The sequence below is a fragment of the Eumetopias jubatus genome, unplaced genomic scaffold (assembly GCF_037043125.1).
Source record: "Eumetopias jubatus isolate StellerSeaLion01/CBP00866 unplaced genomic scaffold, mEumJub1_p1.0 scaffold_8, whole genome shotgun sequence".
NCBI classification, from domain to species: Eukaryota; Metazoa; Chordata; class Mammalia; order Carnivora; family Otariidae; genus Eumetopias; species Eumetopias jubatus.
In genome coordinates, this window is record NW_028274814.1 from 49,533,459 (window position 1) to 49,552,382 (window position 18,924).

General features: G+C 43.5%; 1 protein-coding gene across 4 annotated transcripts in view; it reads right to left on the bottom strand.

Moving 5' to 3' along the window:
* Positions 1-471: 471 nt before the first annotated feature.
* The window catches only part of GPR19 (G protein-coupled receptor 19), a 35,531-nt gene continuing 17,078 nt past the window's right edge, over positions 472-18,924 (bottom strand). For all 4 annotated transcript variants that reach the window (XM_028119777.2, XM_028119775.2, XM_028119774.2 and 1 more), the window contains one exon: positions 472-1,769. In XM_028119777.2, the coding sequence (XP_027975578.1) occupies positions 500-1,747 (1,248 nt within the window). In that variant the 5' untranslated portion in view covers positions 1,748-1,769 and the 3' untranslated portion in view covers positions 472-499. The remainder of the gene's footprint in view (positions 1,770-18,924) is intronic.

Genomic DNA, 18,924 nt, shown 5'->3' on the forward strand with positions numbered 1-18,924 from the left:
GGTTACTTGGAAGAAGGTGATGTAAAAATATGTACAATATTAACACTCCCTCAATATTACTTAGTTGGAGTAATACAAGTCTCTGAAATATGTGTCACATTAGATTTCATTTGGAACAGAAGCCCACAGTTACAAAATTTCATTAGGGAGGAGAAAAAGCAGACAGAATAAAACTAAGTGGAGTCATGAATCCAAGACTGTGTGTATGGTTTATGTTTTTTGGACCCAATAAGGGTAAGTAAAAAGTAGAAAAGCATTCTCTTTTTTATGCGTGTAACTAATATAGTAAAAGGATTACCGACCATAGCTCAAGGTGAAAGCTTCCTCTAAAACCAAAAGCAACCAAAATAAAACCACAGAAATGATAACAATTAAATGCATTTTACAGCATAAAACATTTCCCTCAGAAAGTTGATTAAAAAAAAACATTTAAAAAGCTTCTGTTTTTAAAGCTTTTTAATCTCTGGCACATAACAATAACTAAAAGAATTCTGCGAAATTACACAAAAGTATTTGGTGGATTTGAATTAATGGGCCAAGCAAGCTTTTTTTCCTTGGCTTCTCTGTCAAATGAATCATAGATCGAGTCTTTGGTTATAGTTTTGGCCGTGGGAGGAATTTCTGAAATGCCAACGTAGTTTTTTTTGGCCATCCTTGAACTAGTTGTGATAGTATAGGCATTGCTTCGGTAACATTTCATTGAGGACATGCAAAAAGTCTCTTTCATTCCTCTCCTGAAATTGGCATTATAGATGGAATACAGCGTAGGTTTAGAGGCCGAAGAACTAAAGGATATCCACGTGATAGCTGTGAAAACAAGGGAACTTTTCTTAGAGTCTCGTTCATGGGGGTGCCACAGCTGAGCCACATGGAAAGGCAGCCAGGAAAGCAAAAACAACAGATTTAAAATGAGGAACATCTTGATCGTTTTCACTTTTGTCCTTGGGACAATGTTCGTGGTCCTCCTCACTGTTCGGCCATCAGTGCCTATTCTCCAAATGTACTTCACGACCTTCTGGTAAAACAAGATGATGAGGACAGAGGGCATGACGAAGCTCACCAAGAAATGGATGATGGTATAGGCAGTCCCTTCCCAGGAGGAAGGGAAGAAATAGTTGCAGTGATCGTCCCAGCTGGAGCCAAAGAAAAAGAACACAGGAGTCACAAAGGCGGCATTGAAGATCCACGAAGCCGCGATCATTTTCTTGGCTTTCTCTCGGGACACCTTGAAGCTCAGGGGATAGACAATGGTGTAGAACCGGTCTATGCAGATGGAGAGGAGAACATAGATCTGGATGCCAGGGGTGAGATACTGGAAATAGCGCACAACCTTGCACATCACGCTGCCCAGCGTCCACCTGCCAGTGGCGAACTGAAGCAGGACGAAAGGCGTGCTGGCCACGCTGACGAGAAGGTCGGCGCATGCCATGGAGACCACAAAGTAGTTGGTGGTGGACTGAGTCCTCCTACTCCGGTGGATGACCAAGCAAACCAGGGAATTGCCAAAGACAGAAAACAACCACAGGGCCCCAAAGAAAATGCTGGCTGTGGCCACTTCGCCAGGTTTCAGCCCAGGCTGCAGGTCTGTTGTGTTGCTCCTCCAGCCGCGCTCCTCGTGGAATGCCGTCCGCTCGTGGCGTGGCAGGGCGGAGGCTGTTTCCGCACAGCTGTGGTTTTGCAGGGGCACCAGCAGTGTGGGAATAACCAAGGGCGGCTTGCCGTTATCCATTCTGTGAGCGAAAACCATACTCACTTGTTTCCTCTCAGTTCTGGATAAGAAAAGAAGAAGGAGGCCTCCTGTTAAAACGGTGTCATAAAGAGCGACTCCTAAGGCTAACGATCTTATCTGACACTTAGATGGGTTGTCATTCACCAGGAAGGAGGACTTGAGCCTTGGCAGGACAACTGGACTTCTATCCAGAAACAGCCCTGGCTCCGTCTCTCTTTCATTTCATGAGCTGTTTTAGCTGATCCCAGCTCAAGCTCTCTCTGGCCTCCCCTTCTCTTGACCTTTCGTCAAGTGAGGTGGACTCCAAGCCCCACCCCTGAACATCCCCTTGGCGCCTTCCCTCACTGGGGACCACAAAGGGTGAGGGTGCTCAGATCTGGCTCATGGTGAGGGCGTCACCCTGCAAATGAAGAGCTGGTGGAATGCGGGGCCAGTAGGTGGGAAGTTCCTAAATGTCATGACACTTCAGTGAGGCTGTGAGCGGAAGACATGGGCAGATGGAAACACACAGATGTCAGCTATGGAAATAGCTCCTGGGAATCTGCAGGCAGACTGGCTGGCTCCTGCAAGTGGCCCCGTTCTTCCTTCTGCAGAGTTTCTAGTACAGACCTATTAGGGAAGTACACGGAGCCACTGTATGTAACACTTAGAAGAGCCAGAATAGCACCTAACTTAATGACATCTGAGAACGGCTCGCTTTTTTTCCAAAGATGATGTGCTTCATATTCTACTAGCTTTGCCATGTATCCAGGACATATCTTGATGCCCTTCTGCTATTACTGTTGCACAAAAGGACATATTGACAGGAGAACATACAAGACATCCTCTGAAGAATGTACCCAGGTTACTGGAAAGCTTATGGCCACTGCATGATTAAAAGCAACCAACTATTAACTGTTACTCAGCAGCTTTTTAAGAGCTTAGGATCCTCGGGCACCTGGGTGGCTCAGATGGTTAAGCGTCTGCCTTCGGCTCAGGTCATGATCCCAGGGTCCTGGGATCGAGTCCCGCATCAGGCTCCCTACTCCTTGGGAGCCTGCTTCTCCCTCTGCCTCTCTCTCTCTTTGTCTCTCATGAATAAATAAATAAAATCTTTTAAAAAAAAAAAAAGAGCTTAGGATCCTTAGATATAGAAGAATATTATAAAGTTTAGCCTTTACTTTAATTTTGGGGGGAACTATTTGGTGAGGAAAAAAGTTACCTTTTTTAATAGGTAAAACGATTATATAATTGTGGGCTATTCAGTTAAAATTGGGGTGACTTGGGTTGCAGTTGGATTATTAAGGTCTAATTTGATCTGAATCTATGAAGCAGAAAAGAGAAAGCACAGTATCTAAATCCAAAATAACCAGAGCAATTCCATGTGGGCTGTGGAAAAGGGGAGGGCAGCAGGCTCCAGCAGGGCCCGGTGTCCCCCCTGGTGGGCTCCTGTGACTAGCCTCACAAAGAAACGTTCCTGAAGTTTTGGAGGTGGGATTAAAGAACAGTTTTTTGTTGTTGTTGTTTTTAAAGATTTCATTTTTTTAAGTAATCTCTACACCCAACATGGGGCTCAAACTTACAACCCTGAGATCAAGAGATGCACAGTCCACCCACTGAGCCAGCCCGGTGCCCTAAGGACAGTTCTTAATGAAAGAACAGTTCTTAATGGCCCACTTTTCCTTGAAGGACTTTTGCGCTAATTTGTGGCAGGGAGAGGAGTGTTAACATATACTGTCCTCACCAAGAAACCACATTCAACAAAAAGCTGGAGCTCAGGGCAATAATGTAGTAAATGCCAGTCCCATATTATCTTCAGGCTTTTTTTGTCCATGAGGCACCCCTACTTGATTTCTCAAAAGAAATGTCAGATAATTAGACATTTGACTACTAGAAGACCTTTAAGCATGGCTGGCTGGTTGATAGTTGTAAGAATAGCAACCATACTTCCATATAAAAAAAAAATCAGGATAGGGCGCCTGGGTGGCTCAGTTGGTTGGGCGACTGCCTTCGGCTCAGGTCATGATCCTGGAGTCCCGGGATCGAGTCCCACATCGGGCTCCCTGCCCAGGGGGAGTCTGCTTCTCCCTCTGACCCTCTTCCCTCTCGTGCTCTCTATCTCTCATTCTCTCTCAAATAAATAAATAAAATCTTTAAAAAAAAAATCAGGATATGCAGCTGAAAACAGAACATAAGATCTAAAATTAGCATTGTCCTAGAATATCTGGAACGCATGACCCCTCTACTTCTAAAATTGAAATAATCTCTTCACCTTCATATGTGTAAAACCTATAAAATGCCCCCCTCAATTTTTTTTTAAGATTTAAACTTTAGGGGTGCCTGGCTGGCTCAGTCAGTGGAGCATGCGACTTGACCTCCGGGTTATGAGTTCCGAGCCCCATGTTGGGTATAGAGATTACTTACAAACAAAATCTTAATAAAATAAAATAAAATATTTAAAGTTTAAAGCAGATGAGCAATTTTCCCAGGCAGAAGGAGCTGTTCTAAACTTTTTGGGGATGCCTGTGGCCTAAATAAAACAGAAGTTGGTGGCGCAGGCACTATTCTGCAGTCAATACACATATTTTGAAACCTGTGAACTTACTTTTGTTTCCCTCTTCTTCTCATAGCAAAACCCTGCAGATGAAACTCAAGTTCACCACCACAACTAAGGCACCGTGATGCCTCCCATCTGCCATCACTTCCTCCAGCTGCATGTCACCAGTGAGTGTGTCTGCCCACTCCTCTAGCCCCACCCCTGGGAAGCAGAGGATCCCACTCCTCAGAAATTGGACAAGGGAGCCTTGAGGAGCTCCTGAGTCCAGGTCTCCCCTGATGATGGCACGGCTGTTCTGACTCTACCTAAAACTGCTGCAGCTCTGTTTTTTCATTCAGTAAACCAAGACACTATGCTAGGTACTAGGGAAACAAAGATTAGTAAGGCCCAGAAGAGGGCAAATGTATAAACAAGCTGCCTGACCATATTATAACTAAATTCTGTAATAATTATAACTGGTGCTAACAAGACAAGGAGCTAAGTGGCAGAGAAAAACGAGGATCCAATTTTGTATGGGATAGGAGAAGGAAAGGGAAGATTTCACAAAGGAGGTGAGGTCTGAGTTCGGGACGTGGAGGCTAGTACTTCTTCAGGAAGACAAGGGAGTGAAAAAAACATCCCAAGGGAGAGACAGAGCCCGTGGAACGGTTGCGGGGGGCGGTCATCTTTTCTGGGTTGATCTTTTTTGGGCCCTTTTCCTTTCAGAGACATTTTCTAAACCACACCTCCCAGAGTTTATCGTTTCTAAATGCCCTATAATCAGACTGACCTACCTTTTCCCCAAGGTTACAATGAGAGGTTACATTTTCTGCATTCATGGGCTGCGATGTGGTCAGACAGTGGATGAGAATATTGACATATCCAGAATGGCTGTGGTATCCTCGTTCACACAGCACTTTACTACAGCATTTTCCAAGTGTGTTTTGCTTTATAGCAACGGTTCTCTAGCTTAGCAACGCATTGGACTCTTCCAGGGAGCTTTAAAAAAATACCCCTGCCCTGGTCCTACCCCCAAAGATTCTAATTTAATTGGTCTGGAGAGCAGCCTGGGCAGTGGGAAATTTCAGAGTTCCCCAGGTGATCTTAATGGGCAGCCAAGATCAGGAATCCCTGCTGTAGAACTGTTTCCATGTTTCTGTCTTCCCCCACCAAGCTGGGGGCTCCCAGGGGAAGAATGCTATTCTTTTTCTTTACATTAATAATTGTTTATTAAGTATTTACTGAATGGAATCCATAAGGACAGAGATCTGAAATGCATGACTCCTGCTCTAGGGGGCTCTGCTAGGAGAATTCAACCAGAGATAGTGATTGTGTCTTCTCCTGAGCTGAAACACTGGTGACCATGCAGACGGGGAAAATAGACTCCTGATCAGAGCAGGGCAGGCGAAATTGAAGTCACCCTGGACTACTGCTACCTGCAGCAGAATTCTCATTGAAGGGAGAGGAAGGTAGCTGAGGTGTCCTCAGACAGGCTTCTGCAATCCCCACTCCGGAAAAAAATAGTCTGCCATATTATAAGTAAGTTCTAGGGTCCCAAAGTAAAATTTCAAAAAGGTCTCCCCTACTCCATTAAGTTGGAAATAAATCCCTCTTCAGGGGAGAGTTTCTGAAATACAAGGGCTGCTTAACCAATTATTATGTCTGGGTCATCCATATGCAGTAATATTAACAACCATAGGAAAGACTTCTTCACCTCTTTCCTGCTCAATCTATGTCTTCCCATCCAGTTCTGAGACTGCCACATGACATACCTCACTGAAGTGAGTAGTGAAGGCCCTTATTAAAATATATCTCTATTATACACACACACACACACACACACACACACACACACACACACACACACACACATATCACCTGGCTGGCTCAGATGGTTAAGTGTCCAGCTCTTGGTTTCAGCTCAGGTCATGATCTTGGGGTCATGAGATCAAGCCCCACAGTAGGCTCTGCACTGGGCATGGAACCTGCTAAGATTCTCTCTCTCTCCTTCTCCCTCTGCCCCTCCTGCCCCCCACTTTCTCTCTCTCAAAAAAAAAATAAAAAATAAAAAAAAGTATCCAATACTTGAAAATAAGGCAAAGAGAGTCTAGCATATCTTTTTAATGTCATGCTAGGATGTTGTTAAATGGGCTTCCCCCAAGAATTATTTAATTCTCTGAGAGAATGCATCCATGCTTGATTTTGCTATTACTATATGACAAGAGCCAAGACAAGGTGAAGGTACATGTTAACGTGCAGATTTCTGTCCAGCAGAAAAAATAACCCCCAGGGTTATGAACTTATTGCTCTGTAGGACATTAATCAGTTTTGTGTCTATCTAGCAATCTTATGTCCACATTTTTTTTTAAAGATTTTATTTATTTATTCATGAGAGACAGACAGAGAGAGAGAGAGAGGCAGAGGGAGAAGCAGGCTCCCAAGGAGCAGGGAGCCCGATGCGAGACTCGATCCCAGGACCCTGGGATCATGACCTGAGCCGAAGGCAGACGCTTAACCATCTGAGCCACCCAGGCGCCCTGTCCACATTTTTTTTAAAACAACAACAACAACAATAAGAAAACCCTATATATACCTATTTTTATTCAAATGCTCTTGGAGCCAGGCTAATGATCTCACTGGTTCCTTCAGTAGTAAGTTGAGAAATCTCTGACATACATTCATCCTCTATTTGTAGAAGAGTCATTATTTTATTTATTTATTCATTTATGGGGGGAGGGGCAGAAGGGGAAAGAAAGAGAGTATCTTAAGCAGACTCCACACCCAGCATGGAGTCGATCCCATGACCCTGAGATCATGACCTGTGCCGAAATCAAGCCTCAGAAGCTTAACCAACTGAGCCACCCAGGCACCCCCAAGAATCATGATCTTAGCTTTTTGAAAATCACCCTGAGAGGTGGATGAATGTATGAATGATGAGAAACACACAAAAGGACCACAAGGAGGCACAGAGGTGCTCAGCTGACAAACTCTGTGTAGTCACAGGTCTGCCAGGGGTGATTCCTGGCCAAGCACATCAACTTCTGCTTAGGCTTGTTCTCAAGTCCAAGAACCCTAACAACTGATTTCTTTTCCCTCATGAAATTATAAAGATTCACAGACATTCTCACAACATAGGAGGACCATTTTTATTTCTGACATTTGTTCAAAAATTTAATGTCAAACTAGAATTTTTATAATGTTTAATTTTTACACAATTTGGTTGGAAAAAAAACTATAACATTTTCTGTAGAATGGTAAGCATCTGCTGGACCGAAGCCAACACATAAGACTGTTTATTAATGAGCAATAAGATTAATTATGAGGACAGCAGTTATAACATTAATACTACAGAGAGTTGATAGATATTTTGTGCTTATCATGTGTCAGGTACCTTTGAGGTAGGTAATATTATTAGCCCTATTTCACAGATGGGAAAAACTGAAGTTCCTCCTCAAGATCATAGTTATAAAGGAGTCACCACAGGACTGCCTCATTCCAAAGCCCATGCTCTTAACCACCCCTGGGGCTTCATGCCTGGGGAGGCCACAAAAGGCGGGATCTGAATTCAGAGGGTCAAACTGGCTGTACACGGATAGGTTTTTCTTGACTCCTCAAACAGAGGAATGTAAAATTATTCTGCCACAGCCTCTTGCCTACCCACAGATACATCTGTTCAATATGCTAGCTCAGAAATATGTGACATAGTGAACATTTGGGGGAAAAAAAAAATCACTCCCACCACATACTGCACGGAGGCTTGGCATCAAAAGTGCAGTAGACATGTTGGTCTGGAAATATAGCCTTTCTTCAGAATATAGAGTATGAGACTATTGGAAATTCATTATGACAGATGATGAACTGTTGTAGCCTTTAAACACAGGATGAAAGCAGAACTCTAAACCAGTGTGAACTGAAGTGAGGAGAAGTCTGATCAGTGGTATTAGCCCAGGTAAGAAGTTGTCTCCTTTAAATTTTAATTGTTGTAACTTAGACAACATGGTGGTGGAGATTTTCTCTTAAACCCTTCATGGTGATGTACACTTTGTGTATAAGGGAAAATAAGAAATGCCCAGAACAGGGCTGGGTGACGGGCTTGCCTCAGCTCCCCAGAACCAGCTGTGTGCATTTCTTCCCAGCTCCACGTTCAATGACATCATGTTGGCATAAATCAGCCACAGGAGGAACACTCACACCATGGAAATAGGCAAACACCACAAATGAGGTTATTTGCCCCCTGTGCAGCCAGTTGTCCCACATTTACCAGCCTACCAACTTCCAGTAGAACACGGTTTACAGGGCGACATCTCCCAAAGCCCTGAATTTACAAACGGTGAAGGAGACCACAGAAGGTGTCAGAAGCTTCCCGAGTGGCTCTCTTGCTATCTGGCCCTGAGCTCTGGCTCTGGTGTGCACACTGAGCTAAGTGCTTCATGACTTTGGTGGGGGCACAGGAAAACCAGGGAGGATAAGACACATTCTCACAACGTGCCGCCAGGTACGGCCACCAGATGAAATACAGGATGCCCGGTTCAATGACATTTTCTTAGCACAGATATGGCCCATACAATATCCCATACAATATTCAACTGGTGTCCTCTATTTCTATTAGCTAAATCTGGCAAACTTACACCCAGAACGTAATCCTGTGCTGAAAAACATCTATTTATCATCTCACAATACAGGGATATTGCCAAGTGGATATGTACGCAGGCTGTGAGGTCAGACAGCTGAAGTGTGAATCCCACCTCTGTCACACACTACTAGTTGTGTCACCCAGACACATTATCTAACCCTCTTGAGCTCCAGTTTTCTTACCTGTAAAATGAGGATAATTAGCCCCTATCTTACTTGATTACTGTGAAGGTTAAATGAGATAATAAATGCACAGGAGTTAAATGAGTTAACACAAGTCAATCTGCCTGGTATGAGGAAAATACTCAGTGTTATCCCTGTATGGTTCTATAAACTGTCTAACACGGTGTCTAGCACACAGCAAGTGCTTAAACAATTAGCACTCTTGGAGTACCTGGGTGGCTCAAGTCGGTTAAGCGCCTGACTTCGGCTCAGGTCATGATTTCAGGGTCCCAGGATCCAGCCCTGTGTCGGATTCTGCGCTCAGCGGGGGAGTCTGCTTGTTGCTCTCCCTCTCCTTCTGCCCCTCGCCCTGCTCATGCTCGCTCACTCGTGCACTCTCTCTCTCTCAAAATCTTTTTAAAAAAATTAGCACTCTTATGGAGGTTCCTCAGAAAGTTAAAAACAGAACTACCTCATGATCCAGCAATTGCACTTTTGGTATTTACCCAAAGAATAAAAAAATACTGATTCAAAGGGAAACATACACCCCGATATTTATAGCAGCATTATCACCAATAACCAACTTATGGAAACAGCCCAACTCCATCGACTGATCAATGGATAAAAAGATGTGTGTGTGTGTGTGTGTGTGTGTGTGTGTGTAATATTACTCAGCCATAAAAAGAATGGAATTTTGCTATTTGCAATGACATGGATGGAGTTAGTATTATGCTAAGCAAAAGAAGTCAGTCAGAGAAAGACAAATACCATATAATTCTACTTATATTAAAAATTTAAGAAACAAAGGAGCACAGGGAAAAAAGAGAGAGAGGGGGGCACCTGGGTGGCCCAGTCGTTAAGCGTCTGCCTTCGGCTCAGGTCATGATCCCAGGGTCCTGGGATCAGGCCCCGCATTCAGCTCTCTGCTCAGCAGGAAGCCTGCTTCTCCCTCTTCCATTCCCCCTGCTTGTGTTCCCTCTCTCGCTGTGTCTCTCTCTGTCAAATAAATAAATAAAATCTAAAAAAAAAAAAAAGAGAAAGAGACAAACCAAGAAAGAGACTCTTAACTATCAAGAATAAACTGATAGTTACCATAGGAGGGTGGGTTAAATAGGTGATGGGGATTAAGGTGTGCACTTGTGATGAATACCAGGTGATGTATGGAAGTGCTGAATCACTGTACTGTACACCTGAAACTAACATTATACTGTATGTTAACTGGAATTTAAATGAAAACTTATTAAACATTTTTAAAAATTAGCACTCTTCCTATTGTTAGCCCATTAAGTCTTAAAAGCCACATGACAAGCAAATTTTAGTAACCACATCACACATCACACACTATAGAGTGATAATACTAACATTAGTCACATAATTTAGCTGTGTTAAGAGTGAGTGGCTTTTGGGGAGGAGCCTAGGTACCTAATCATCATTCACATTGTTGGTTTTAAGGGGAAAATCACTGAGGTCCAAATAAATCAACAGAACCTTTCTCCAAGTTGGGCATGATTTTTTTAGTGACATATTAACCCATAAAACTTTTCTCTATACCCTAAACCAAAACATCTAATACAATGAATTGAATATTTCTCAAAAGCATCTAAAATCTACTCTGCTAAATTGCTTCCATTAGGTAATTTTGAATACTTGCAAAAGAACCTCATATTTCCACTGAAAAGAACTTCCCCTCCACCATCTGAGACTCCTAGTATCACAGGCTTATAAGCCTAGAATTTTCTTGAACGCCATTTTCCCCTTTCCTGCTATATATTATATAATATATACAAGTATTCCTCCATAATATTCCAGCTCTGTGCCTTTCAATCTGTTTCCCGACTGGGATCAAGCTTAGTTTCCTAAGATCAGACTGGGCACACCATCTTTGTATTTGGATACTGGTTGTCCAAGGAACTAGGTTACTCTTCTACCACCTTTACCTTTCTTTGTCCTTCATGCGAATTTTAAAATATCAGAAATAAAGAGTCAGCATCGTAGGAGTGATTTCTGGAAGCGAGGGAGGCTTCTATCAAATTCTCTTACCACTAGAGCATAATTCTTTTAAAGTCAAGACCCCTATTAAAATGTAAATGCTTCTTTTTTTCTAAAAACTATTTTATTTTTAAGATTTTATTTATTCATTTGAGAGAGTGGGAACGAGTGGGGGGGGAGGGGCAGAGGGAGAGGGAGCAGACTCCCTACTGAGCAGGGAGCTCAACGCAGGGCTTGATTCCAGGTCCTGGGATCATGACTTGAGCTGAAGGCAGACACTTAACCAACTGAGCCATCCAGGCGCCCCAAATGTACTCTTCTTAAAGAGTACATATTTTTACTTATTATCAGTAGAATGGTGATCTCTGAAATCTATGATCTTAGTGGAAATGAAAACAGAAGAGATGCTGAAACAAAAGCCTTGAGGACAGTCAGCATCTGGGAGAATGGGGATGGGGTGCCATTATGGCAGGGAGCAGGTGAAGGGTGGAAGACTGATGGAGAAGAAGCACCTACTTGACGGTTCTGTGCAGGAATGGCTAGCACTGGAATAAATGTCGCACCCAAAAAGAATGTAACAGAAAGGAGCCCAAGCTTTACCCCACATGGTTTCTTTTTTTTTTTTTTAAAGATTTTATTATTTATTTGAGAGAGAGAGAGAGAATGAGAGAGAGCACGAGAGGGAAGAGGGTCAGAGGGAGAAGCAGACTCCCCGCTGAGCAGGGAGCCCGATGCGGGACTCGATCCCGGGACCCCAGGATCATGACCTGAGCCGAAGGCAGTCGCTTAACCAACTGAGCCACCCAGGCGCCCGCCCCACATGGTTTCTGTTGACCGCAAGCTGCAGTCTTCCCAAAATTCTTTACAAACAGTGTTGCAGGAGAAAATGTTACATCATACTGGCACCCCACTGTGGGTAAGTATAAAGGACACTGGCCAATATTTCTCACCCTACTGCCACTTAGTAGAGGCCTGCGTAGGAGGGATGCAGCTCCAGATTTAATAATACTGAACTTCTCCCTCTCTCTACTGTTCATGCAAAATCTGTAAATTCAGATAAAATAGGGGGAAAGGAGAGAAATAAACACCAAGAAACTTCACCCTAAGAAATGACTATGTTGTTACGATGGTATATGTAAAATCATCTTCTATTACACATTTACCCAATAGTCTTTTCATACATAGTATGAACCAGGATTGTGCTAACTGCTGGAAGTACAGAAGTTAACTAGATAGAGAAGGTCCCTGCTTTTGTGGAGCTCATCTCTAGGGGGGAAAACAAATACATACATAGTTAAGAAATGGCTGGCGCTATGGAAAAAAATAAAGCAGAATGAGGGACCAAGGGTCCACGGGAAATGGAAGGACAGGTGACTGGATGGTCACCTAATGGCCATTCCCAACTTCTCCCTTGCCTTCCTCTATCAAGAGGCTGAAAAGGCAAGATAACCACTTTCCACTATCCTTTGCAGCTAGGGATGGTCACATGAGCACCATCTGCTTCTGGCAAGATAAGAGAAGATCTCTATGAGCGTGTTGGGAAGCTCTTGGAAAAATGTTTCTTTCTTGGTAAGAAGAAAGAGGCATGCAGAGAGTGTTCTCTCTTGTGGGCCTGGCTGCCTCTTGCCTCTCCTTTGTAAACTGTCATGTGAAGATGTCAGGGCACTGAGTGGTATCTTGTGAAACCAAGGGAAGTCCAGAGACTCACAAAAATACTACCCAGTGTCCTGACACTGTGGTGCTGCTAGAATAACCATCACTAGACTTATTAAATAAGCATTATGTTATGGCTTTAAGCCCCTTTCAGTTTCTGTTATTTGCCTCTAAAATCATCCTGACTGATACAGGGTCTTGTTTCAGATGGACTGGCCAGAGAAGGGTTCTCTGAGGAAGTAATACTAGAGTGGAAACCCCAGTGACGGGAAGCCAGCCATGTGAAAATCAGAAGAGCATTCTGGGCAGAAGCAATGTGTGCAAAGATCCTGAGGCAGGAATAAACTTGTTATGTAGCTGGAGCAGATGAATGTGGAAGAAAATGGCGCCTGATATAATCAGAAAGGTGGGCAGGGGATTGGATCACACGGCATTGTAGGGCACAGGTACTAGTTGTACCACAGTGAAATCCATTGCAGGTTTTATGCAAAGGAGTGATAGGAGTATGACCCGATTTATGTTTTAAAAATACAACTTTAATTGCTGTGTAGGTGGCTGAGAGAAGTGGGGGGCACCATTTAAGAGGTTATTACAATAACCTAAGTAAGTGATAATGATGGCTTAGAGCTAGTAGCCATGTAGGTGGAGAAAAGTAGATGGATACTGAAAACATTTTGGGGACAGCCAACAAGATCTGCTGATGTGTGACAGGGTTTGGGGATAGGGATGACTCCCTAGGTTTGAGGGTCTGAGATGGTGGGAGAAAAGTTTGGGGAGCTGGAAATCAATAATTTTATTTTGGGTGAGTTGCATTCTTATTGGATACCCAAGCAGAGATATCCACTTGGCAGATGAACATTAAAGTTTGGAGAAATGTCTATTCAGATTCTTTGCCTGTTTTCATTAATTCATTCATTTTTCCATAAACACATTTTAAGATCATACCCTGTGCCAAAATGTACTGTGCTAAGAACCATGTATACAATGGCCAATAAAACTGTGTCCTTAATTTCATGAAGATCACAGTCTAATTATGACTGTGTTGCAGAGGGATGCGGAGAAGAGTAATAAGTAAGTACAAATAAAGACAGTAAGTTGTAAAGAGTTCTGTGAAAGAAAAGAGCAGAGCGTGGCAGGAGGGCCCGCTTTTGGGCTGGGTGGGCAGGGAAGCAATGAAAGCAGCAGGAACCAAGACAGAGAAGAACAGGGCCGTCTGTGGTAGACTCTCTAGGACTCCTGCTGCAGACAGATGACAGGACAAGGAAATCAAGTCACCAAGCTGCCTTGGACACCAGCCACCTTTCAGATCCTGAGCAATGTTTCAGGCTCCTTGGGGCCTGGCCTTAGTACTTGTGATAGGCAGCTTCCCTTGAGACAACTCAGATTTCTCTGCAGTCCAAAGAACCTACCACACCATGGGGGGCCGAGGGGGGAAGAGATAAAAAGGGGTAAGCGGGGCCTGGAGGGACAAAATGCCTCTGGGAGCTTCTCTGCACTCTTATACCAGATGGGCTCCCCAATTCTCCCACACTATGTCCCCAATAGGTCATTAGGCAGGAAGCAAAGAATGCCTTCATTTCTGCTTAGAGGAGGAAGGAAGCAGGGTAAAAGGAGGAGGCCTGACTCCCTCCCCTGCAGGTCACTGCTCCATGGAGTCAGTGCTGTCCACTGATAACTGCAACTGGAAGACTCCACCACATTGTACAGAGGCAAGAGAAGTCCCTGTGGGTACCGATTTGTGCTGTGCTCCTCGCTGAGATTTTCCTATTCCCTTCTGAGAATGAACCCAGACCCTAAATGCTGCCTTGTCTTGGAGGAGGGTCATATCGCTGGGCCCCGAGACAACCCTGCTTCCTTGGCTTTCGTGTGTTGGAGGCTGAGTTCTCTGAGAGGATTTCTACAGAGCGTAGGAGGGAGAAACAAGGATGTCCGAACCAGGATGTGGCTATGGCCCTTGGAGCCATGCAAAAGGCAGACCTGGATGGTCACAAGAGATCCTTTTGGGGATGACGAAAAGGTTCTGAAATTCAATTATGGTGATGGTTGTGCCACTCTGTAAATATAACACAAATCACCGCCTTGTACACTTAATATGAGTGGGTGCTATGTTATATGAATAGAGCTGTTTAAAAAAAAAAAAGAAAAGAAAAAGATAAGCCTGGGCCCCTTGCCTCACTTCCCCACTGCACTCCAGGTGGAGGAGTACAGCTAGGGGGCTGGATCCAAGGCACGGACTTAGAAGTACAGTCCACCACCCCAGCAGGATATCAAAGCCACAGATCTCCCAGCTTTCAATGACACACACCAGCTCAGACAATCATGTGTCTGCTATGATCAGAGGGGATCCAAGGCTAGAGGGGCCACCCTGTACATTTTGCTGGGTTTACAAGCCCCAGGACCTAGGAAGTGGAAGAGAGTCCAAGTAATGTTTGTCACTGACTTTCCCATTAGCCTGGCAGGATGGAGTCTTGCAGAATGGCCTCCTAAAGATGTCCATGCCACACAGCAAAAGGGACTCTGCATGTACAATTAAGGTTATGAAACTTAAAATGGGAAGATTATGCTGGATTATCCAGGTGGGCACAAACTAATGAGCCCTTAAAAACAGAGGATCCTCTCTGGTTAGAAGCAGAGAAATGAGGAAAAAGAAGTCAGAGAATAATTCCAAGCATGAGAAGGAGCTGGCTCTGAGATACAGGGGCTCCCGTGCAAGAACCAGAAAGAGGCCACTAGGAGTTACGGATGGCCTCCAACTGACAGCCATCAAGAAAATGTGACCTTAGTCCTACAACCACAAGGCACTGGATTCTGCCAACCACTGCAAAGAGACTGGAAGGGGAATCATCCTCTAAAAAGGAACACAGTGGGGCACCTGGGTGGCTCAGTCGTTAAGCGTCTGCCTTCGGCTCAGGTCATGATCCCAGGGTCCTGGGATCGAGCCCCGCATCGGGCTCCCTGCTCCGCTGGAAGCCTGCTTCTCCCTCTCCCACTCCCCCTGCTTGTGTTCCCTCTCTTGCTGTGTCTATGTCAAATAAATAATAAAATCTTAAAAAAAAAAAAAGGAACACAGTCCTGCCAACACCTTGATTTCAGCCTTATGAGCCTCAAAGAGAAACCAGCCAACCCACCCAGACTTCTGACCTACAGAACTGTGACATAAGAAACAGCTGTTATCTTAAGCCACTAAATTTGTGCTCATGTGTTCTGCACTAATAAAAACTAATTTAATACAGCCATTTCTTAAATAATTCAGTGTGAACATTAAAATTCATACCAGCCATCCTATCACTTTCCACTACCCCATCAGCATCTAGAGTATCAGAAACCTTGAGAAGCTTGAACAGCGTAGTGCTTTCTGGTTTACCTGAGACATGGGACTGGGGGCTAAGAAACCTGGGCTCTAATTCTGAATATAAGCACTGAACAGCAAAACAAGAGACACAGGTCTTATTTCTAAGGACCTTAAGTAAATCAACCTCTTGGAATCTCCGTTTCCACAGCTATAATATAAATGAGTTGGTCTATATGATTTCTGAGGTCCTTTTAGCGTTATGAACTAAAACTGATAGGTAGACATTGTGATGAGCTGCACACATTTGTTTAATTTATAACGCACCACTTTCACCTGGCAGAGAGCTCACCCCAAGACTGCATTTTGATGGGAGGAGAGGGAAGCTGGTTAGGGCTGCTGGGGCTTCTCTGAGCTTCTGATATCCAAGATCAAGAGTATGGGTCTCCAAAGGAGGGATGAATTTTCTTTCCCTAGAGGCCAGCTAAGCACCCCGTCCCAATAATTATCTCTGAAGGGCCAACAATCTCTTACTGAAGATTCCCTGCAAGAAGTCCTCTGGTCAAAGAGGACTTCCAGCTGTGTGTCTGCCTTTCTATCTACTACCAAGCTTCTCAAGGGGGAGACACTTACTAGAACCCCTGGCTGTCCTCTACCAATTTCCTATTGGTAGAGGACAGTATGGAGGCTTTCAAATTCTGAAGGAAACAGTTTGGCCAAGGGATCTGCACTTCCCCAAATTCAATTTATTTCATTTTTTGAATAGCTGCTGTGTGCTCGCTGAGCCTAAAGTAGAGGCAAACAGTTGTTTTGGAGGTAAGCATTCAGTTTCATTTTCAAGCTTGTATTTCAGTATCAACATCTCTAGTTGTGCAACTTAAATAGGAAAGAAGTGAGGAGGCAAAGCACCAGATGCATCACACTCAAAGCAAAGAACTATACAGTAAGTGAAATTTACAGCAATTTGAAAAGAAGGTGAACTTTTTGTTAAGCACAGAGTACAAACACTAAACAAAGAGTTACTAAGAACTGTTTTTCAGAAACATATTCTGTCTTACATCAAATTCACAGCAACACTCAAGGTAAATTTTGATCTGCACCACTGTCCTCAATCAGGGTGTTCCAAGAAAGCAAACCTTTAAGTTCATGGAGAAGTTAGATTTGAATTTGCATTCATGTGCATTTTTCATGGACAAATTATGCAATTGTACATAGTCAGTTGTCATTGAAAATATGTTGAATGTGTATTTGCATGTTTCACATGGTTAATATATATTTTAGTACCGTATATTTTTGGACATCTTTTAAGTTAAAATGATACTGCTGTCATCTCTCAGTGCTTCCTACTTTAATCCCCTCTGCGCATCAGTCATGCAACCCAAATCACCAACACCAGCCATTTTTAGTCTTTCCTCCTCAGAGACAGATGTGACAATGTGTTCATACATGCGACACACTCCTACAGATAGATCCAGAATTATGTGCAACTTTAGGAGCTTGACCTGTAACTCCAACAGAGTCCTCAACCTAAGAAATCATGTGGAGAAGAAAATTATTATGTAGATATCCTTAACTTTATTCTAATTAATTAAAAACTCTATCACTAGCAAATCTTGGTATTTGATTTATTAGCAAGCAATTATTTGCAAAAGACATCCTTTGTTTGGGACATATTTTGACACCATGGTTGATAAGCACTGCCCTGCTACACTGTAAGTGTACACCTGAAATCTGAAATTATTTTAAAGATTTAGTTATATATTTGAGAGAGAGAACAGGAGAGAGAGCAAACGAGCTGGGGGAGGGGCAAAGGGAGAGGGAGATCTCAAGCAGACTCCCCACTGAGTACAGAGGCTGAAGTGGGGCTCAATCTCAGGACCCTGAGATCATGACCCTGAGATCATGACTTGAGCCGAAATCAAGAGTCAGACACTTAACCGACTGAGCCGCCCTGGTGTCCCTGAAATCTGAATTCTTGAAGGCTAAGGGTGCCTGTCACAGAGAACCGGGGAAAAGACTGTAAGAGACAGAAATACGGTTATTTTTCCAACTGGGCAATGGTGGGATACTATAAACCTATTATAAAAGTCTACTAAGGAGTATTTTTCTGGAAGTGACTAATCTCCTACCTATGATCTATAAAGCTACTGATATTCCAGAAGGTTTCATAGGCTGCACCCAAACTTGAAGGTATGTTTCCTTCTTTAGATGTGGAAGAAAATAACTTTTTGCAGATTTTAAATACGAAAAGGCTATGTAATGCAGTGATTGGGAGCATGGGCTCTTAGAGCTGTGGTTCATAAGTCATTTTGCCTCCCAGGGGACATGTGGCAATGTCTGAAGACATTCTTGATGTTACACCTGGGGGAGGGGGTGTTACTGACATCCAGTAGGTAGAGGCCAGGGACGCTGCTAACCATCTACAATAAAGTCGGACAGCCCGCCACCACACAGATGTAGCTGGCCCCAAATACCAACAGTGCTAAGGTTGAGAAACCCTGCTGTAAAGCAACCAGCCTGGGTTTCAGATCACTTAATACCTGTGTAGCCTCTACCAAGTTACTTAACATCTTCGTCCTTATTGTCTTTACCAATGAAATTAGGATAATAATGGTACCCACCTTATTGATTTGTTGTGAGAATAAAATAAATGATGCAAGAAAGGAGCGAAGAACAATGTCTGAGACAAAGCCAGTGCTCAACAAATGTTTCCTTTCGTTATCACTGGATGTACTGAGAAAGACTGAGAAAGAAATATACCAAAATTTTAATAGTGGTTGTTTCTAGGTGGCAAGATCATGACTGGTTTTTATTTTTCTTACACTTCTTGTTTTTGTTTTTGTTTTTTAACATTTTTATTTATTTGAGAGTGAGAGAGCACTCAAGTGAAGAAGGGGGAGATGAAGAGGGAGGGAGAAAGAATCTGAAGCAGACTCCGCACTGAGCACGGAGCCC